General features: G+C 39.3%; 1 protein-coding gene across 4 annotated transcripts in view; it reads right to left on the bottom strand.

Moving 5' to 3' along the window:
• LOC117234404 (protein groucho-like) overlaps window positions 1–17987 on the bottom strand; it is a 172069-nt gene that overhangs the window by 41209 nt on the left and 112873 nt on the right. For all 4 annotated transcript variants that reach the window (XM_033495562.1, XM_033495561.1, XM_033495560.1 and 1 more), the window contains 2 exons: window positions 8632–8769; window positions 650–929 (listed from right to left, as the gene is read on the bottom strand). In XM_033495562.1, coding sequence (XP_033351453.1) covers window positions 650–929; window positions 8632–8769 — 418 coding nt within the window. The remainder of the gene's footprint in view (window positions 1–649; window positions 930–8631; window positions 8770–17987) is intronic.

The following is a 17987-nucleotide window of genomic DNA, read 5'->3' as shown; positions in this document are numbered from 1 at the left end:
TGTGTTCCTCTATTATTTTCTGCTTCAAACGGAATATAAATTACCAATTATCCTAATTACACGCTTGAGGCACGCGTTTCACGGTTTATCAGAATTCCTAGCTAAACTATCACTGTTATTACTAACTGTTTACCTAGCTTGACGATATTGGAGGAAACTAAGAAAAACAAGAAATTAATTGTTTTTATTAGAAAGTTGATTGCAATTAACGTATATGAAACGTATCGCCTGTATTATTCTGCAATTAACGCGTTTCTCGATAACATCACTCAATTGCAAGGCGCGAATGCTTATTCCAGCGAAAGGTTACTAAAGTCCCTTTTAATTTACCGAAATGTTATAGCTTCATTTTATTACACTAAAAGATATTTATTTAAATTAAAATATAATATTTAATTCCTATCACTATCGAACAATTATTTTTGTACGAGCTTTACACCATTTGACATTTTAATTTTTAACTCGTTCTAACAGAACTAAATTTAATTATGAAAGAAATTAATCATTCAATTTGCTAGCAATACATATATTTCCATGAATAGACACAACTTGTAAATTATCCTAACATTCTCATTGATATTTAAGACCTGTCACATAAATTCCACGTAAACGATACACAAACGTCGAAAGGGTGAAAGGTATGACTTACCTCCATTGTGCTTCAGGTCGTCGGGTTGACCTCGATGAAGGTCCGGTTTGGTCAACATCGAGAGAGGATGAGCAGCTGTCCCTCCAGCAGTTGCTGCCGCACCCGGTGGAATACCTAATCCGAGAAGAGCAGCGGAGGCTGACGTAGGAACAGGAAGTCCAGCTCCAGGACCAAGTCCAGGAAGTCCAGGTATACCTGGATGTGGACCCATCGCAGCACCTGGTGGTAGCTGCTGGGCATGCACCTGCTGAAGAATCCTTGGCAAGTCTGGCCTTTGTTGCTGTAATGGAGGAGGAAACATGACTTTTATCACCTTGAAGATTAATCATCGATCGTGGTATTTCTAGTTAATGGACTTGGATAAACAGTTATTGTTTCCCGCTAAGTTTAAAATCGATTTTGATCAAAGTCATAAATTAACAAGTTAATTGTAAAAGTATTTGTAAAAGTAAAAAATAGAAGTATTTGTAAATCTTATCAGGTTCTATATTTTATTTTTATATAAAAGTAATATTAGATGGTACGAAATTTAAGATACGTAAATGTTACAATAAATACGATGGTGTGCCACTATTTGTAGCCATTGTAGGAACGATCATTGGATGAAATTCTAGAGTTGTTATCATTTTTGTAGACATCTGCTATCATTATATCATAATCGTATAATGGATGATACAGAAAAGCTAAGCTTGTTATAGCATTTATTTTTTGATATCGCTAAAGTGATCTGAATCTTGCTTATTAAACTGTTAACGAGTTCAGTTCTAGGAAAGTAACAATTTTCAGCATAATTTGATAGAAAGTAGGAAAGATTAGATAAAATATTATGATACTATGAGTAGATAGAAGTATCGATAAAAGTAAACAATTCCTAATGTTTCACTATCAAAACGTTACAAAAAATATCTGAAGCAGCATAAAGGTATAAACATCGTATCGACCCTTCTTGTAATTGCGCAATTTTCAATTCGTTGTAAAAGGTATCTAGAAATTTAGTATAGAAAGCAAGTTGTAATATCAATTTGTAAAGAATTTACGATGAGTAGTAAAGGCAAGATTTTATGTTCAGCACACCGATTACCGGTAATTGACAAGCGCGCCGAGATTTCCAGATAACATCCAATCACCGATCCAGAAATCTAATCTGTGCAACCGATAAACACGTCGTTTAGATAAGTGGCGAGATTAGATTGTACAGCCGATGACATCACTGAACAATGATGAAACACGCCTCCATTAATTATTTTTACCTCCATTAATCACCAAGCCAACACACTGCTCGTAGTTCGCTCGATATCGAACAAATAAATAAAGAGAGACAAAAAAAAAACACCATCCGTACAATCCGAAGGGTTAGAGATCGTACAATTTTTTCCACCATATTTCTGTCCACCGTGCGAGCGAATCGATGTAAACGTTTTCACCCTTCGACCGTGTATGCGTATGCCAAGGGAAAACGAATAAAGAAGGAGAAGAAGCAAGAAAAAAACGCGTAGTCATCGATCGTAATTTAATTCTCTTCGCTTATTCCGTGCAGGAGCTCCCCTGTTCGGCATTCGTTACGCGGGACACAACTTTCCACCGGGCAGAGCATACAAATCACGGGGGCAAACTTCCACGGGGTCGCGTTTAAATAACCCTTGGCTCCTCTGCCTCCCGTCGCGGTAGTCGTGGTAAATCCGAAAGTACGAAACAAGTGGCGGGACTTATGTAGCCTTCCTAACGAGCAGGACGAGGAACGAAAAGCTAGAAAAGGAAAGAGAGAGAGAGAGAGAGGTAAAAGGAACGAGAAAAGTTTCGACGAAACCATAAACGTACTCCCTCGCGCCTGCTAGTTTCCTCGTTAGTTGGCTATGTCGGTCGAGTTTCAGCTGCCAGACAAATTGTAGAGTCGCGCCACGGCAGCGGAGCGTTTTAACGCTTGGCAGATCGCGTTGCTGGAATAAAGACGACTACCAAGAGCGATGGAAAGAGAGAGAGAGGAAGACGTCAAAGAAGCGGAAGAAGGTGGAAACGAAGAAGAGACGCAAAGGATAGAAAAGGAGAGGAAGGAAGGAGTTTCTCGGCGGTGGAGAGGACGATAAGGGGTTGCAGCGGAAAGTGCACCACCCTCTGCAAACTATGGTACACTCGTTAAGGACGGGCCGAATATTCCTGGAGAGCAGTTTGCCGAGATAATTAAATGGTTTAACGATATAATAACCTCGCGTCGAGCGACTGTCTGAGCCACCCACAAAACACACAAACAGAGAGAATGAAATGGGAATGAAACGCTGGTAGAGAGAGAGGGAAAAAGGTTGGGCCGAGGGAGAAGAAGACGTCGGAGCAAACGATTTCCCGAGGATTCAAGGGAGGGTTTTCTGTAGAACCCCTAAGAAACGTCCCGAGCTTCCCATCACCGGTAACGATAATAATCCTGACCTCAGGCTGTCGTGCCAGTATTCGCGGCATCGCAGGCGTTCTGGCCCATTCACGTTGAGAAGATCATTTCCGTATTTGTGGCGGGATTCCGCTAATGATTACGACGAACTTTACTCCGACCAGCTGAATGTATCTCGCCCCATCCCCCTTTGTGGCCGATGGCTCGTTTGTAACTTCCTAGCGGGTCGAGTGAATGTACGGAGTGTGAGGGATGTTTGGAATTTTGAATATGTATTTTAGGTATCGGCAGAGGAGACGCAGTTTGGTTTTGCGGGTGCTGGATATTTTAGATATTACGAGGATCACGTGTTTAATTAGTTAGAGTCGTTATTCGGTAAAGGATAATGCTTGTAAACGTTGATAGAATATCGATTTTTACCAGCTTTTTATGCGAAGTCTATGGATGAAAAACACGATAAATCAAATTTCCGAGAGAGTCTCGTTACATTATTAATCAATTTAAAGTTATCTTCTCGTTTAATCTTGCAATTAAATATATGTTTCCGATATCGAACTCGAACACTGTTTAAGAAAAAAACATTATAGATTCGTCATCTATTTTCAGGAAATCCATATCTTTGAATTCACCCTTACTTTGTTCAACTAGTTCGTATTAAAATACTTCTTCTTAGCCAGCAAATGATATAATGGTCAGAAAATAATAATAAAAACAAAAAATAGATTTATCGTATTTTTCGACATTATTTACTTTCTACAATTACCGGTAGAAAGATCTTTATAATGGAAAAAATCATTTTTCACGCTACTCGCAAATACGAGACTCCTTGCAAAAAAGAGCAAATATATTCTATAAATAATACAGTATCCCGTCTTCGAAACTTTAATCAACTTTTACCCTTTTACGGCATAAGAGAAAAAAACACATTCTAGCAAAAGAAAAAGAAACAGGAGAGAGAAGAAATTCTACTCGCGAGGAGTTAAACGAAAAATTATTGACCATTTACCACTACTTTCACCCCGCAGGCAATTTACCTCTGGGGAAGAGTTAAGCCGGCAAAGCGGGAGTTATTTCAATCTGAAATTTTTACGCTCCGAACGCGGAGGGTCTTCTTTTGTGAGTGGCGGCAAAGAGGAAGTCATTACGAACCCCTTCATCTTCGCGCGAGCCTTCTTACGCCACCTGTATCCACCGGCGGCGTCGCAGGCTTGTTCTCAGCAGTTTTCACCGGTGTCGCCGCGATGCTTGCTGACTCAACCAGCCGTGAAGATAGTGCCGCTAAAAGATCCGACGAGATCGTCTTAACCTTCTTCTATATCACACATCGTTGACGCCTGAAAAGCATCTTCGGCCGTTCCTGTGCTACGATATTATGAACGTCAGCAACATTGTCCGTGCCTCGTAACTTTATAAACAGACGATTTTCTTACGGTGCTAATCGATTTTAAAGCGGCCTTTGCGCAGTTACGCAGGTACCGGTGGTGTTTTATTTTACAACAACGATCGGAGATAATGTGTATCGTAATTGATAATTGGAAATAGTCTCGTGATCGGTAATTGGCGTTGAGACGCGTGATAAGTCGATAACGATGGTTTTCAGCTGGAAATACGTTGTTGAGATAGTGGACGAGAGCGTGGATAGATCAACAGCTGGTTACATTTTGCTTCTGATAAGAGGCATAGAGAATTGTAAGAAGGCAGATAGGGATCTTACTTGGTGGAACTATGACAATTGTAAAAGTACCTATTGATAGATGATGATTACATTTTGTTATCGACGTATATAGCGTAATTTGTTCTAAGACGAATATTACATCAGAAAATGAAAACAAAGAATCATCCGTATCGACTAGGTTATCGATTAGTTTACTTTACTTTTTAATTATTATTTCTAAAGAGAACAAATTTAAAAAGCTTTTACAAAAGAGATATTTTTACGCTTGAAACACCACAATCTTTGCGACAGATTAATCCTCGAAAAAACCAATCTTTCTTATACTCCAGAGAATACGGTTCACAAGAGGAAATTTTACGACTCTTTTCACGATTGTCGGCACTAGACGGTGCGCGCACGCGAGCGAATTCCGCGAGGCGTTGCTGCGTTTTTCTTTCGATGCCGTAACAACCTACAGGATTGGAGACAGCGTCGTGGGACGAGAAACAAGTCGATGCAAAAAAAAACGACGCAAGAAAAAACAAGGACAACCACTTTGAGAAGAATCGGTAGCAACAAGAACGACCGAGAAAGACACGAAGCAAAGAAAAGAAAGATAGGGAGGCAAGAAGGGGGAAGCGATTTAAAGCGCGCGGAATCCAGGGATTCTGCTAAGGATTTGCCGCACGTAGCCCGACAACGCCGCGGATCCGTGCAAGTTTCTATGGTCGGAGAGTTGAGAGAGTCGAGGCAGCGAGAGGAGAGGATCGACGAGAGAAAATCGAGGGGTTGGCCGAGGGATGGAGGGAGGTTTCGAAGGCAGTTGGGTAGCAGGAATGCTGATTAGTCGGTGCTCGTGCGCCGTAACACTATAACCTATCCGGCCTGGAAACCGGGCAGGAAGACTCTGGATAAGATTCGAGGGGCGAAGGGAAGGAAAGTGGAGTGTATAGAGAAGAGAGACAGAGAGAGAGAGAGAGAACGAAAGAGGAGCAGGGGTTGCAGGGTTCGAGGAATGGGGTTGCAGATCAGAGTGGCGGGGTGGATGAGCGCGCGCGATCCAAGGCGAGTAGAACCGAGAGACTCAGGATGAGAGAGAGTAGGGGAGAGAACGCCGGTAGAGAAGCCGGCGGCTTAATAGGGAGGAAATTGAGTGCTCGAGCAATATTGAGGAGGATTCGGGATTCGGGATTCGCCAGGATCGTATCCATCCGTCCGCTTTCGGATTCCTCGGGCGTGCATCGGCTTCCTCCTACCACCGACCAGGGATTCTCATTCGCCGCGAATGCGTTTCACGCCGGACTGAACGCGAATCAGACCCGACCCGTGTATTCACCGACCATTCTACACGCCGATACGCCCGCGAACGAGTTCGCGTAAATTTTCCTCCAAGGGGATTTGCGGCCAAACCAGCTCTTCCACCCTCACCCCATCGTGGCGGATTGAACTTTTCCTCGAGGTCCGTCCACCTCGATGATCGCGCGCACCGTTGGGGCTTCTTCCCTGTTTGGCTTTGGAAGAAATTAATTGCGTTCTCTGGCCGATTGCTGTAACCTTTTGCGGTGTTCACAACAACGATAAGACACGATGGAGATAAATGTATTATCTGGTAGATTTTTCTTACTAACTCGTTGTTTAATATGAGCAAACTACGGATGTTTATGCAAATTCAGATTTTTATCGATCGATCGAAGAAACGAAAGTTGAATAGAAATTTGTTGCGTCCTCTAAATATTCAAACAGCTAAATAATTCGTGCATTTATATACATTATGTGTAATCTGTACATTTTTGCACATTTAAATCTTCCATCGAGAGTAGAAGTACATTAATTCTTAGACTCAAAATAATTTGTTGTTTCAAACGAATGCAAAGCAGAAACATTCGGCGCAGCAATTCATTTTATTGTTATCTGGATTTGATTTGAAAAGAACGAATCCCTTAGACTTTGTATAATTAATGCAGCTTATCGGAATAAATAAATGCTGTAAGTTCCGCATATTCGTAGAAAAGTCTGGCTTTATATTCTCAATGTCTCACGTATCGTAGGTTCCATTGAAAAATTTAAACGCTAAAAATTAGTCGGCTAAATATACGACCTGTATTATAGAGATATTTCAGTCGCATATTATGGAGAACGTAATTGCTTTTATATTGATCTGCTAATGCTCGTGGTCGTAAATATTGAAAATTGAATATTAAAATTAGAAACGCTTTGTACGCCAACGCGCGAAATATGATATACAAACAAATAGATAGAGTGTCAAATGTTTCATAAAATAAGTACTCTGATGACCGAAATATGAATCAAACGTTATTCGATATTCATGAAGGTTTGCTAAAACTGAAAGCCCATAAAGTGTCGAACAACTCGTATCTCATATAACAACGTAAAATCTTGCTGGCTATAAACTAGAGTTTGACACCGACAACGAATAACAACGATACGACAATCGTTGACTAATAAAACGCGTAATTGCGACGAATAACTTTATTCGTTTCGTTCGCAACAAATTTCCCCGATTCGTAACGAATTTCACGGTGCGACCGTTTTGCACCCGGTGTCCCTTCCTATCGCTTCGCAATCGTTTTCAATTTAGAAATTTATCTATCCGTCGTTTCGATAACTCCGCGCAATGAAAATAACAACCGATCCTGCTATAAAAAAAAAAAAGAAAAAAATGACAGAAAGGAAAAAGGAGACAAAAAATGAGGAGCAAAAAAAAATTTTCCCCCGTGTTCACAAATCATTTTTTCGGCGGTCAGATCGATTCGAGACGAGCGGTTTTGTTTTGAACAGAAATCGATTTTCCATTAGAGGAACAATGAAATCCCTTCAATTTCGATCGCTCGTGAGAAACTTCGATTGTTGGCCAGCGTGTTTGTTTTTCGTGTCATCGGCCACGCTTAATAATTAATTTGCGGATTCGACGTTGCTATTGGAAGCGTCGTTGGATAGATTTGGCGGTAAATACAAATATCACGTCACACGATGTATAAATGTATACGCACGATACTGTTTAATCGTAGCGAATTGGGAAACAGGGAAATGATGAGCATACCGTACAGCTACACTTGTATTTTCATATGTTGCGGTGTATTTCTCTTTCATCCACAATTATAATGTACGATAATAAGCTAAATATAACCGATCCTAATTTATGGTTTGTATTAATCGCTTGCCATTATCGCTTCATTTTGTTACATATTCATAAACGTCTAATTCGGTTAGAATTTGTATCAGAACCAGTATCACATAAAAGCGATCTGTGCGATTATTTAAATACCGTTGAATAAATTAAAAATTTAAACGTTGTATAAAATACCCGAGTAGCGATAATTTCTTTCTAATATTGCACGATAATTTAATACGTAATAGAATAACAATAGCTAATTTAATAAATAACATCAACACGTTATAAATCCTTCTTTTTTACGATTTTTAAATTCATACAAATCTATAAAATTTACCTGCAAACTTTCATATGACTTGTTACCGAACCATGTGAATTTATAATGATATTTATTAATATCGATAACTCGTAGCTTGTGATTTAAGATTTCACTAGCACATAGTATGATTTCAATGTGTGATAAGCACGTTCAATGAAATTAAGTATTTAATCGTTTTATAAAAAATATACTAACGTATAGATTCTATGAAAACTTATAAAACAACTGTATAGATATGTAAATCCTACTAATTTAAAAAAAAAAAATAATTTTCTTCTCACGATACCAAAACAAGTTATCAATTTGGATATCAATCCTCAGCAATAACACTTGGCTCGCTACATTCACCCATTCGAAATTCCATGTTGCCCGAAATTTTCATGTGACCGAGTAAACTTACGAACGTATACATCGTGTACGCGTGTAACCGTGTGTCGTGATACACACGGCCGTGTATCACGAGCGGGTAATTTATCTTCCATTGGCGTGCACTCACCCCGATAATGGCGTTGAGTTCGGTCATGGTCACTTGTTTGGCTCTGTCAACAGCAGTAGCGACTTGTTGTTGGTGTTCCTGGGAGAGAAACGGCAGGATCTGAGCAATTATGGCGTTTAACCTCTTCGCTATCTCTGTCTGAAAATAGAAAGGAGAAACGATCCTTATTAAAGGGTAAATCGTTTTACGGTTGATCGACGAACCATGTTCGCCGTAATTGAGCTCGGATAACGATTGTCCTTTTCCCTCGCTCTCTATGATTCACCCACGCTCACCTCTCTTTGCCTTTCTCCTCACGCGGTTATTCCAACGGTATCAATCATCGAGCGTGACACCAGTCGTATCGAACGCGTGTACATTACTTAATTCGAGTTTTATTGAGTCCACTCGCTTTCTCGATTGATCGTTTAGCTCGACCGAATCGTCGACCTGTGATTTATATCGTGGTTCTCGCGTCAATCTCGCGATATGCGTATGGGTAATTGACTGCTATTATCTCGAATTCGCGTGATAGCATGTATTCGACGAGAATTTATAGACCGGGGCATTAAATAGAATGTTAAAAACCTTTATGTAACTTTTATTTGTTAATAGATTTAATGCTAAATTAGATTCAACGTATGCAGATTTCTGTAAAATTGTTTCTTTATTTTTCAATTTTAAAATTCCCTACACTTTCCTACATTCTCTCTGATCTACTACTTTCACTTGATTGCCAAGCTGACGTATTGTTCCATTCCCTCCATAATTTTCAAGATATTCTGACAATATTACGATATTAAAATGTTGCTTGTAGTTGGAAAGAAAAAGTTTGTAATTTGGACTTAGGATTAAAGAGGACATGTTTGAAAATTACGTAAAAATTACATTGTACAAACTGTTCTTATTATCAATTAATACGTAATTCACCTTCCAAGATATACTGACACTGATATAATTAAATGCATCGGGCGTATAGGAACGAATTAACAATGATGAACCAAGTGGTTCCTCAGTTGTCCGGAACACTTGGTGGTTTTCCGGTGGACTGCTGCGACACGTGACTTCTCTAGCTCACCGGGCGACCTTAATTTCCGGCCAAAGTGATGGCAGATACAGGTAATGCCCGTTGGCATCCGTCGAGACGAAAATTGAGCCGAGAAGGGGAAGAAAGAGAAAGAGAGAGGCCACGCCACCGCCGATTCAGCGTGGATTTAATTTAATCCCCGTCAGTCTGTTCTGACCGGAGGGTGTCGTAAACACCCTTGGCCGGTTATGGCACACCTGCATTTGTACTGTACTCGTTTTCCTCGTAAGGGTGCGTGAAGCCAGCCTTCACCTTATTTCATACGATCAAAGCAGCAACCAGCGGTTGCAGATTCTCTTTGCCATAATATATTGTTCTTTTGTGAACGTTCTGCATATTCTGGTTGTGAATATTGGAAGAATGTGGTTACTCGGATGTGGAAAGGAGCCTTGGTGTGTTTTCTGGTTTATGAATATTGGAATATTCGATTACCGTGTTTAAAGCTTTGTTATATACGAGACTTTTAGAAGACAAACTGATGCAACGTTTTATCAATATTTTAATTTCATTAGGTAAGCACACGATTAACATTAAATTCTCGAGAATCAAATAAATTACTTCGATAATTTTACTCGTCGGAAGGAAATGACACGAACAATACTTACGTTTTGTAAAAAGAACTATTAAAACAAGTAATATTTTAATATCTTTCGGAGTATTGATATTACGAACAGAGATTTTTAAAATTACGAAGAGAGTGGAACAATCGTTTGTCTGTAAATGATAGAAAATATTGAAATATAATTTATTATTTTTTTCTCTCTCTTCATATGGTATTGACAAAAATTACTGAAAAATTTCAAGCACGTTTTATATAAACGCATAAATAATTCTGGGAAATCTTTCAATCTAAAACTCTATTTTCAAATATTGCATCTGCTTGTTATAAATTCTTGCAGCCTGAAAAATCCGATTATCTATCCGGTAACGATAATTACTGATATATAAACGTATCTGTTCCTGCATAATTATTTACGGAATTATTTCCCATCGTTATTTTCCACCTTATTTACTACTGTGACGTTACAACCTGTTATTTATCACTGTTCATTTCACTTCATCTAATATTGTATCTGCATGTCTCGTTTCTGTTGTCCCTCTAGCGTCGAATATTCTGAATTTTGCACGCTAGGGTCGCGTTTCAGCGTACTCGAATTTTAATCGGTTTCAACTTTAATGAAGCCGCCGCGTAATTGGGAATAATAATTCGATTAATGTATAATTGAACGCACCGCCCACTTCCCAGCGGTGCTGCTAGCGAAATCACCAGGGTTCATTTGTGTTAACGATGCGACAAATCATCGATTTTACCGACCGAGTTGCGCGAAGATGCTCCGTTAATTGTAGAGCGCGGAAGTTAAACGAGCTTTACGATTCATAGGATTTAACAGAGACTTCTTCGAATCGCAGAATCGAACGGACCGATGAATCTCCGTCTAACATACGATCTTTCTTTGAAGTTCGAAATGTCAAGATCATATGATACAAACGATAAAACTTGCTTACAAACGAAACGTATAATTAGCTGATACAGATTCGTGATCGAATTGATAGAAGGCAGACACGAAGTAATTGCAAGAATGTAATTCCTTTGAGTCAAAGACGCAAGTTAATGATATCGTACGCGTACAACGTAAGGAAATTTTATGAATCAAGACATCGTTATAATGCAACAGAGCAAAGTTATAATCGGCAACACAAAGGAACTTCGTATCGCGTGTTCCTTCTATATTGATTCGGTTTCATATCCGATGCTATAAAAAATTCGATATCATCTACTATGTTCTATAAAGAATGTAAGAAAGCAGAACTTCCGCTAGAGTATCACGAGAGAAAAGCCAGAGCATCGAAAATTTCCAGCGAAATGGAAGCGACATTGCACTCTTGCGTATATCTTATTCGTATCTCTCATACTTTTTACAATTTTAAAAAGCCTGGAAAGATAAAAAAATACCTAAGCGCGAACATAACTCATTCAGTTTCATTACGTATCGCTAGAATCCTCTAAAAAAAATTCTTAATCATTGCGTATCAGAATTCTGATCGCGAGTGCAAACAAATGCAAATCAGATTGTACACAGTACGAGAAAAAACTGAAACAAAATAAATTAAAAACCTTGAAGACTCCCCATGCGCTCTCAGAAATTCATGCCACTTGGCTCTTCACCACCCCAATTACCAGCGAGGGGTTGCAAAAGAGGCGTCTCGACGGTGGCGACCCATTAAGCGGCGCCTGTGCGCCGTGCTTTTCGCGCGTTCGCAAAGATGGAGCGTACGTGTAAACGAGAGGAAACATCGCGGAAACGGAACAAGTTTATTCGTTGCGCAACAGGAAGCAAAACAACCGGGTGTCCGCCTACGAAAACGGTGCACGACGCTCCTCCGTACGACTGGTAAACGCGAACTGCAGATATGATCTATCTGGTAAATGTAACCAACCCTTCCAGGACCTCTTTCTCTCCCTTTAGTTCTTGTTTCACCCCGTCGTCAGAACGTCTCGCAGCAACGGTAACGCAAGCATCGCGGCCTGACAGCAGCTGTTTTCACTGCCGTTCAAACAAGCCCTGGATGCTAATTGAAATATCGCGGCCACTAAAATTCTTGGCAAGTTTCCCTCTCTCGAGCCTGCGAGCTGACGAGCGAGCGACCGGAAAGAAGGAGGACAAGGTAGAGGGAGAGAATGAGGCAAGGCGGGAGTTGTTTTAATTACCCGTCGTCCTCCCTGCGTGCTAGTCATTAGACCACTAATTATAACGTACGGAAGAATGAGTCGCGCCATCCACGAATGAACTGTACCGAGCGGTGAAACACGAACCGAGGAACACGATATTGCGATTTTCGTTGCTTTCAGATAGATATAGACGTTCGAAAGATACGCGTTCGCGTATAATTCGCGAACGTTATAAGCTAAAGTGATAAATTAACTCTTTCGGGCACCATCTCTCACTAGTTTCGCTATAGTTATATGAACAACTACGTCAGCAAAGGTATAAATACCAGAAATAAATGGCATAAGGAAAACACATATACGTTTCTGTTAATTTCCTGATGTTTTATGTTATTTTCAGTTCAAAATAAAAACTATCGATTAGGATACAAGGATTTCTTTTATTTCTTCAAGTTTCTAGAACTACCACGCCAGTCACATGGGCTGGTTTTACAATTTTATTTGAAAATTCCTACTTCATGTTATATTTTTTTCCGCAATAATATAGTGTCTTTCGCAATGATAACTAAAAAAATAATATAATAAATTTCATTTTTTTTTATGTATTCAAACTCGAAATAATTTTGAGTCAAGGCTACTTATACTAACACCAGTCAAAATGACATTCTACGATTTTATAAATGTGTCAACTCTCCTTTAGGGATCATGGTCCCAGATCGATTAATAATACCAAAAATGTACTACATTCTGTAAGAAAGTAATAAATCAATAAATATAAAAATATTCTATTATTACGTATTTTTTAAAGACCAGTCATTTTGACTGACTTGGGTAGAAATAGCTTCGTGTTAACTATCGGTAGTTCTAGTGTTCATTATATAAATGTAAATCTCGTAACCTGCGGTGTCGATCAGTTTCATAAAACAATTGGAAACTGGGATCTTCCTAGAACCTTATGTAAGAGAAATCTTTCTGAGAACGGATAAATACTCGAACGATTTGCACTTCTATCGTAATCTCTTGCGTTGTTATCATTCGTTTCATTGTTTCTTTGGAAACGTTATTCAGAGACCAATTACTTTCTATAACCACACAACTCAGCAAAAAAAAAAAAGGAAGAAGAAAGAGAGAAAGAAAAAAGAGAGGAATAAAAAAAGACTGAGGAAAATTTGGTTAAATACTGGGAAAGTAGCAATCTTTCGTTTATCCCGTTATCCAATGGCTATTTCTATTTAAAATCGGTTGGCTGGCGAGAACAAAGGGAACGCTCGTTACCGTTCCACAAAAGCTTCTTCAAATTGCATTCTCGAAGTTCGTCGCGTGCAAAATTCGCCTTTTAAATGGGCGCGGTAGCCGCGGGAGCCAAGGGGACAACAAGCTTCGCGTTAATTTCCAGCGCGTTGATACAATTTCACGGCGCATAATCAAGCCACCGGAGTTAAAAGAAGAATCCCGGGGTAAAAAGAAATAGAAAAATTGCGTGCAAAGGGTGAACCATCGAGGGAGATGGGGGTGAGAGAGAGAGAGAGAGAGAGAAAGAGAGAGTGCAACACGACTAAGGGAGGACAGTACAAGACGTAATTGCGTTGCCAAGAAGTTTTCTCCGGCTGAAGAGGTAACCAAGGAAATAATGAATGGCTCGGATGCTTTAGCAGGTGCGCGAAGAAAAGGGTGAAAGGAATAAAAGGGGAAATAGAGAAGGGGGCAAAAGGAAGGACGAGGGAGAGTTTTGGTGCTGCTACCACAGCTCTCATTGTCCCGGATTTCACACGGGAGAGATGAAAACCTTGGTTGGAATGAATTTTTCCCTACCGAGCCAAATTGGACCAAGAAGATTGCCAGCCTGACCGGCTACGTGTCCCTTTTCCGTTGCAAAAGGCGCTTCTCTCAATTCAGAAATTGCCAACGGATCTCCATCTTCAAAAATTTACTTCAACAGGGGCTGGTCTTTTTTTTCTTTATCATGCGAATGATTTTAGGGATATTAGATACTCTTATCGTATTTCGTTAGAAGTACTTTTATACGGATAGTTGGACCATTGCAAAATTACAACAAAATAATTGTTTTACCATTTTGTAAAAATGATAGGTTCGTTAAAGAATCTTTAACTCAGCTCGCTACTGATTATCTTGAAAATTTATTCCATGTCGCTTTTATGTTTATACAAAATCTTTGCACTTGTTCCTTTCTTTCAATGATTGTCTTCAAGTCTACTGTGGTTACAGTATCATTGATGATAAATACTATGTATTCATATCAGGGATCTCCCAATTGTTATAAATAATATACATATGTATACAGAATAGAATGTTGATTATGACTATTCAAGTAACACACGTTAACCCGAAAACATCATTAGAGAAACTAACAATTTCTCAAAATGAATTTTCTCCCAGACCAAAATTACGTAATTTAAAAAAAAGAATAAAAACTTATTCTGAACTTATTACTCACTGACAAACTTCCCTCTCTTTTACTCAAGTCATTCTACATACACACACACACACATACCCCGAATATCGAAACCACATTATGCACCTACAGATTATAATTTCTACACATTATAAAACAACTTTGTCTACGTCTCTATATTCCATCCATTTCATCAATGATCCCTGAACGAACAGTGCATCAAACACCACGGAATACAGATATGCAGCAGCGCGTGTAAGAATCTTGGTTTTAGCCTGTGATCGACTGTTATTCTCTTCTCTTTGGTTCTGGGTGCGCATAGCACGGGGTCGGGACATGCCGAGACAAGGAGGCGGCGGCGGCGGCGTGGCTCGTAATATCACGAAAACCGCAAGAAGCTTTAGCAAAGTGCCTGCACTTCGCCTGATGTGCCGCCTACACTCGACTCGCGTTTCCACGTCGACCTGTATTCATATGATCGTGTGCGTGCTCGAGTGTGTCGGAACCACGCGAAATAGGCATTCTCGTATAACATTGTACCGGCAGCCGTCTAAAAGCTGGCAGCAACATTCGCAGCATGAAAATGCAAAGCGACAAAGTGCCGCCGATAAAATTCTTCGCCGGTAAAACGATGACGTGAACCGAATGCTCTTCCGCCACCTACTTCTATTCCCGCTTTCTATCGACAGCCAGCCTCGAAGCTCGATATACAGCCGATAATCTAATACATACCACGCTCCGACCGGGAACATCCAGGAATCTCAATGATCCCGCTTCCAGAGGTAAGACGATCCCACGTCGTCCAACTTTACGCTGATTCCTTTTCGCTTGAGGGCGGATCAAGTTCGGGCAGATATATCGAAGAATGTTTGGGGAAAATCTGGAATGTCTTTATTGGTTTGCATTTTCTTTCATAATTATGTTTCACGAGGGGGTTTAAGCTTCGCTCTGTGTTTCTTCCTTCCATTTCTTCGATCAGTTGCGGATACTTTTTAAAAGAGAAACAAATTTTTGAGTTTCAATCTTTTTCATATTTTTTATCTTACTATCGTGTAAACTATCGTCGATTTTCGTATTCCAATAATCAAATGATTCAGATTCAAATGACCAGGGTTACAAGATTTGAATGATTTTATCGAAGAATTTATTTCGGATTGGAAAATGTTTAAAATGTTGTGTACATTTTAGATTTTAGATTTTACATATTGAAATACATGTGGCTACATTTTTCATGAACATTCGCAATCTATCAATTATCGGCTTCTACTGTAGGTATCTACCTGATACTTTTCCTTCATTTGATCATCTTGTTTGTTAGTTACAATACACCAGCAGCACATCTCATTTACCCCTTATCTTTTAAGAGAAAGATTCAAATCTATAAAAGAAATTCAAACGACTTGTAATTCCTCAAGATACATCGGCAAAAGGTTAATATCATAAATAAGACGATACATAAGATGTGATATCACCGTTGATACATCAAGTATAAAGCTGGAAAGACGATAAGTATCGAATAACCACTGGCAGATCATAGAATAAAATCCGAAACTCTTGCACAGCTTTATTGTTTTATACCCACGGCTTTCCTTGCCCTCGTATTTCCTTAGCTTTTTATCGCCGAAAAGTGCTCTGTTATTGCCTTCAATAAACAGTTTATTCGTAACTAGCGTGTTCTTTACGACCTCCCACGCGTTGAAATTGCGCGTCATTACGACCCACGTGAAAGCACCGTGTAGATTATAAATAGGATCTTTTATCCCCGAAACTTTCAAACGCCTTGATACTCGAATAAAGACGCGTCATTATCCCACGCGTAAATTTCTTCTTCGTTAAAGCAACCACGTCGTTCCAAACTGTGTATTTCATCTCGTTTCAAAAGATTTAAATTCAAATATCCGGAGAAAAAAATAATGATACGCGTAAGATATATACATGAGATTTTCAAATGTATTCTTTGGAATCATTATAGGAGTAGTGCGTTCTAGTTGCAGACAAATAATCAAACGGGATCAAGATGATAGTACGTGTGACGCACTCGATGTTTTGCTTGGCCCACGTTCTTTTCACTTCAGCTAACGCAAACTTTGTTGCGTTGAAACATTGTTTGTTATTGCTTTCGGGGAGCAAACACGCGTGGGCGTAACTACAAAGGTGATGATAACAAAATCTGAGGTGGTACATGGCTGTTTGTGTTGGAATTCCTCGTTGTAACATCTATGTACCATAAACTAAGCTCAGAAATAGTACGTGGCCCGTTAATTTAATTTTAACACTTTACTTATCATGTTTCTGGTGCGTAGTAGTAGTTAATCGCGTTGAAAAGCTCTATTGGAGTATGTCGTAATCATTCAAGAATTTTCCAATATTTTCGAGCATTTACTTCTATATTCAAAAATAGATTTTTCTTTAAACCAATTGGTAATTACGTAAATCGATCAGAACACGCCTTGGCGGCTTTTTTAAAACGTGTTGCCAGGCTCACAATTCTTTTAATTTTACTGTTGCACTGTCGCTCAAAAGTCGTACCAACTTAGGCCATGTTCTATTCTTCGCTTCAAGATTGAGCATTTAATGTAGATTATGATCTTTTATATTTATATACAGAGTTATACGTATTTTATAGGGTTGTTGAAGTGGGTTCCACTTCAAGGAAAACTCCACATCTTTTCTAAAGTTTAGCTTTCTTAGTCCTGGAAGCCAGTGAGTACTGTTTAGCACTAAATCAATTCGAAGGGCCTCTCAAGGCTCATAGTTTTCTAGGAACATGCCTTGCACAGATGATACGACGAGGTACAGACAGGCCAGTTTTCCGTAATTGTATAAATACTCATGGCTTCGAAGCTTTTTCGTAAAGTAACGCTGCCATTGTACTTAAACTTGCTTAAATATATTTTTCCACTATACATTCATCCACGCATTTCCTCTCTCTCTCTCTCTCTCTCTCTCTCTATTACGAGATAAAACCTTAACAAGGATAAATTCTAATAAAAGCAAACCTCAGTAAATGCAATCATATTACAGTTACGCTAATAAAACGGAAACCACCAAATATCCAATTGAATGGCATGCACATAACACAAATAAGACAAGTTAAATACCTAGGACTCCACTTAGACACACAACTTACATGGAAACAACATGCTAAATCAATTACAGATAAAATACGGATAAAAAGAAGACAGATGTACTGGCTAACTAGTCGAAAC

This window comes from Bombus vosnesenskii, unplaced genomic scaffold (genome assembly GCF_011952255.1).
Source record: "Bombus vosnesenskii isolate JDL3184/JDL3185 unplaced genomic scaffold, Bvos_JDL3184-5_v1.1 scf7180000013304, whole genome shotgun sequence".
Lineage (NCBI taxonomy): Eukaryota > Metazoa > Arthropoda > Insecta > Hymenoptera > Apidae > Bombus > Bombus vosnesenskii.
The sequence above is the reverse complement of the archived record's forward strand: the minus strand, read 5'-3'. Positions and strand labels throughout refer to the sequence as shown.